Source organism: Dendrobium catenatum, unplaced genomic scaffold (genome assembly GCF_001605985.2).
Source record: "Dendrobium catenatum unplaced genomic scaffold, ASM160598v2 fragScaff_scaffold_665, whole genome shotgun sequence".
NCBI lineage: Eukaryota > Viridiplantae > Streptophyta > Magnoliopsida > Asparagales > Orchidaceae > Dendrobium > Dendrobium catenatum.
Genome location: NW_021319127.1, coordinates 2,135,964 through 2,141,336, shown reverse-complemented (window position 1 = coordinate 2,141,336; position 5,373 = coordinate 2,135,964). Strand labels below are relative to the sequence as shown.

General features: G+C 51.0%; 1 protein-coding gene across 1 annotated transcript; it reads right to left on the bottom strand.

Annotated features, from left to right (window-relative positions):
• Positions 1-1,524: 1,524 nt before the first annotated feature.
• Positions 1,525-5,253, bottom strand: LOC110092773. Its single transcript, XM_020817439.2, has 2 exons — positions 3,747-5,253; positions 1,525-3,653 (listed from the first exon to the last, which is right to left on the bottom strand). The coding sequence occupies exons 1-2, from the start codon at positions 5,251-5,253 to the stop codon at positions 1,525-1,527; spliced, it is 3,636 nt and encodes a 1,211-aa protein (XP_020673098.2).
• Between the last annotated feature and the right edge of the window lie 120 nt (positions 5,254-5,373).

The window sequence follows — 5,373 nt, the reverse complement described above, 5'->3', positions numbered from 1 at the left end:
AGCATTCCGGACAACCACACCAATGCCCGCCTGGCTGAACAATCTAACCGTCGCGTCCACATTAAATTTAAGCCAACCTGAGAGGGGGTGGGGCACCAGGATAGTAAGGTAGGCAGCCGCGAGGGCTGGTGGAAACCTCATTGCAACAGAATTGGCTTACGGGTAAGCTTAGGCAGCAGCGATAGCACAGTGGCAGCCATAATAGATGCCGGGCGGTGATGACCGGTGTGTTTCAGATCATTCCTAGCGCGCCAAACTTGGTACACAGAATAACAGAAGATGATAGCAAGGAGCGGGTTCATATCAGCCAAGGCAGGCATCATATTCAATAATTCACCCAATGAGCTGAAAGTAGGGACATGAAAGCCCCATTTGCCGAGAATGCCAAGAACTTTGAGAAGCTTGGAACAACAAGTAGTGCAGTGATCAACATTCTCCTCCACATTGCAGCCCCAGGGGCAATCACAGTTGGCCGCCAGCCCCCGGCGCAAGAGCCACGCATTAGTAGGAATAGCATTCCGAAGTAATCTCCACCAGTGGAATTTCTCCCGCGGATGGAGCTTCAGTTTGAGCAGCCAGCCGAATTGAAACTCCGAGGGTTCGAACTTCTCCCGATAGATTACAGCAGAAAGGGTCGAGCCGAAGCAAGCGCGGGAGAGCTCAGGCAAGTCCGGCCCCTCGCCAGTCAAAATTTCAATGTCCAAGATGCGGGCCGCCATTATCTTCCCAAAGAGACGCTCCACACGAGTAGCAATCCAGTTCCGATTGTCGTCCAGCAATTCACTGACCATCGCATTATCCACTTCCTCAATATTCACAAAGGAAGGCCACCGAGCAAGCTTACGATTGAGGATCTAGCAGTCGTTTAAAATGTGGAGGATACTTCGGCCGTCCCCCACACGCCAACGGATCACAGACGATAGAGCATCAGCACCTTCTTTAATAATCTTCCAAGAGATAGAGCATTTAGGAATTCGGGAGTTATTCCACATGTCAAGGCCATATTTGGCTTGCATCACTTTGTGAAGGAGAGAGTCCGAGTCATTCAGGGTCGCCCAAGCAAGACGAGCACGGAGGGGCCCCCGCCACTTGATCAGATCATGAAAACCAAGCCCGTCGTGGTCACTCGGGAGACAAAGATCCTTCCAACAAACATAGTGCATTCCCTTGCTGTTTGAGTCTTTCTGCCATAAGAGCTGACGGCCCAGCTTTCGATCGAGTTGAGAACACTACTCGGCACCTCCGAGTGGGCTAACAGGTAACCAGGAATGGTGAGCAAGGCAGTGCGAATCAAAAGCGCTCTGCCCGCATACGAGAGATGTTTTTTGCCCCACACATTCGTTTTCTCATGGGCATTACCAAGAACCTTAGCGAAGTCGGCTGCAACTAATCTCCTCATGACCAAGGGAATTCCCAAGTAATCCAGAGAATCCACAATACGAAAATTCATTAGCCGGGAGAACGTCCTCTGCTTCCATCTGGGACAATGCTTATTAAAGAGCACGGCCGACTTGTTCTCACAGTTCAGCAGCAGTAATCCGCAAGAATGCTCCTGATACGATTAGCATTGCAACGGTTGGCCTCAGCAAACACAAGGATGTCGTCTGCGTAGAGTAAGTGCGAAATATTAACTGGATTTCTGCCAAGGGGAATTCCCAGGTTCCCTCCCCAAAGTTTAAAGGCCAACGACAGAAGCTCGGAGAAAAGAATAAAGAGATAGGGGGATAACGGGCATCCCTGGCGGAGACCACACTGCGCAGCAATCCAGGGAGTCCTATTTCCATTAATCATCAAAGTAAAGCGAGGTCGAGTGACACATCGGGTAACCCATTGAATAACCCGAGCCGGGAAGCCCATTCGGGACATAATCTGTCTCAAAGTATCCCAAGCCATACAGTCGTATGCCTGCTCCATATCGATCTTCAGAGCCATCATACCCGCCCGTTGGAGTGAGTGCTGGAATTTATGCATCACCTCTTGAGCCACAAGAGCATGGTTAGAAATGGATCTCCTCGGGACAAAAGCACCTTGCTCCTCACTAATAATAATCCCCAGGCACGGCTTGAGATGGTTGATAAGAACTTTAGCCACCACCTTGTAAAAAGACTGACAGAGGCTAATAGGTCGGAATTTAGACGGAGAATTAGCATTGTCCACCTTAGGAATGAGCACAACCAACGTGTCTTTCCAGCTATCACACATGGAATTAGATTCGAAAAAATGTAGAATAGCACGGATGACATCAACTTTAATGATTTCCCAATAAAATTTAAGGAAAGAAACAGTGATACCGTCCAGTCCCGGCGACCGGTTTTCCCCCATGCTGAAAATAGCCTGCCGGATCTCCAGCTCAGTGACCTCAGCCTCCATCTCCCCCTTCAAGTTATCATGGACCAAGTTCTCCGGCCGGAGATTCGGCCAATCCTCCAAGGAGATACATCTTTCCTGCCACTTAAGAGAGAAAAAATTCATAAACTCATCCTGAATGGCAGCAGGTTCAGAGGTTCTCTCCCCATTGAGGCACAGGATATCAACAATTCGGTTGCCCCGCCGCCTGGCTGTAGCAAAAGAATGGAAAAAACGGGAGTTGGAATCTCCCTCCGCAATCCACCGGGTTTTCGCCCGTTGCCTCCACCAAGTCGCCATCCGAGCAAGCGTAGCATTCAGTTCGCAAGCCTTCATCCGCAATTCATGGTCCTCCTCCGCAGAAAGGCCATCCTCAGAGCAATCAATCAGCTGGAGCTCAGCCAACCGGTCCTCAAGAGACTTCCTCAGAGTTCCCAGATCCTGTAAACGATTGCGACTCCAGAAAGAGAGAGCCCGAATAGTTCTGGAGCATTTGCGGTTAAGCACATCAGCCAGCATCCCATGATCTGGCTTGGACCAATTCTTCCACACAAGCTTCCAAGTAGCTGGATAAGTCCGCCAAGTGTCCTCAAATCTGATCCATTTACTAGGTCTGTTCGGGAGGGACTCCAGCAGCTGCAGAAGGAGAGGACAATGATCCGAGGCAAGGCGAATCAGGTGTTTGACCGAAGCCAAAGGGGCCAAGTCAAGCTCAGAAGAGTTCATCAGGATACGGTCCAATCGCACCCAAATTTTACTAGTGCCCGCCTTATTGTTAGACCAAGTAAATTTGGGTCCCGTGAACCCCAGATCATGGAGGTCGTTAGAACTCATGAAAGCAGCCATTTCCTGCGCACCCACAGGAAAGCCAAATCTACGACCACCTTTCTTTTCAATTTGATCAAGACAGCAATTGAAGTCGCCTCCCACCATAACCGGGAGGTCCGCATCCATGCTCGAACCCAGCGTTTCCCAGAGACCATGTCTGGTATGGTAGTCTTTACCACCATAAACAAGAGCCAGGCACCACCGTTGGAGGTTCGGGAGAACCAAATGGCCAACAAGAGCCTGATCCGTCATTCTAAAGGCATCGAATTGAACAACGTCCCTTCTCCAGAGCGCTAGTAAGCCACCCGAAGTACCTCTAGCCGGGTGGTGGACGAAATCCCAACAAGGCCCAATAAGGACATCAACATCAGAGCGAGAAATCACTTCAATTTTGGTTTCTAACAAACCGACGAACAACACCTCGTGACTAACGACGAGGCTACGGAGGAAGTGCCCAGTTTGTTTCTTATGGGCCCCACCTACAATTCCAGATGAGGATGGACGTCATGGATTAACCAAAGGGGAAGCGTCCCCGCCGCTAGTTCCATCCAAAATTTCTTTTTTGCGTTTACGCGGGAGTTCAAAATCAACCGCACCCTGGCTAAACGCAAGCCCAGCATTGAACCGATTAGTCACCGACACTCCAACCTTAGTTCCGGCCGAGAAAAGTAGAGTCTGATTGATGCCCATTCTTGTTTGTTTCCTAGTCGGCTTGGTCAAGTTGATAGGCGCTGTAATCTTGTCCAGATCCACCTGCTTCGGAGGTTTACTCAGAGCCAAATTGCCGTTGCTCACCTTGTTCCGAAGAGGAGGGTTCACGTTCTTGCGGCGACGTGGCGGAACTAATAGCCAAGGCCCCACAGGATCCTCGGAATTCTCCTCCAGCTGGGGGTTAAGATCAGGAACATGGTCCGGGCCAGTCTCCTTAGAAGGGGAGGACTCCGGGGCAGACGGGGAAGCCACCGGAGCAAAGCCATTCGGCTTGGGCAATTCGGAAGGGTTGACAGCGCTCTGCCGACCACCCGAGCGATCACGATTACTATCCACCACCGAGTCCCGGGGATCAATCGATTTCTTACCCAAGTTGGTAGCTTGAGCCAACGGCTTCGAGGGACAGACATCCCTGCGATGGCCAACGCGTCCACAGCCATAACATAATAGCCCAATACCCTCATATTCTACTTTCTGGTAGAACCGGCCATTTAGGCCCTCAATCCAAATGCCAGTCAAAAGCTGATTAGCCAAGTTCATCCGCACACAGACGCTGGCATATTCCCGCCGCCCCCAGTTATCAGTTTGAGCATCAATCCACATGGGCAGCCCAATGCGAGAGGCAATGCGGGAGATATTACATTCATCCCAATATTCCAGCGGGAGATTAGGTAATCGAATCCAAACAGGAGAAGAGAGACCCTCCATAGATGCCGGGGAGAAACCAGGAGTCCACCGATCCAGGCCAACCAAGCATCCCCCAATAAACCAAGGCCCTCCGCAAAGCATAGCATCACGCGCTTCATTGGAGGAGAAACGGCAGATAAAGCATTCCGCCGCCATAGTAGTGAGTTGGAATTCACCAAATCCCCCCCATTGCCTTTCCAATTTCGTTTTCAGCAGAAAGAAGGAGACCTTCTTTCCAAGAATCTTCCCAACAATTGCATGCTCCAGCGAAGCAACATTGTCCCTTACACGCTCCAAGTTAAGGGTGACATTAATGCCATCCGCAGCTAAGGCCTTAATCTCATTTGGGCATTCAATTTGGATGTGCACCGGACGTCGCCACGGGTTGGCCCCTTTATCCGAGAAGATCTGTCGTGGGGTGGCTTCCCGCCTCGGCGGTTCGCCACAGCTAACGCCAGATTTCCCGGATCCGGCATTATCACAAACATCTGAAGGGCATCCGAACAAACCTTGTTCCTTAGGGGAGGGCTGTCTTTCGACCGAGACCTCGCCAGAATCCATTTCCCCCAGCTCCATATCAGAAGACGGCAACAAAGCCGCCACCACTTCAGGGCCAAGGACCTTCTTGCTCCATTCCGCCAGATCGGGGCTGACAGCCATCGAACGGTGACGCCCAGGCATGGACGCATCAACATCAACATTTCCTCTTCCTCATCAAGCAGCTCCGCTGCTACCTCACACTCCTCCATGTCCATTGGAACTTTTCCAAGACTGCCAGAGGAGATGGCCATCACGATCGGT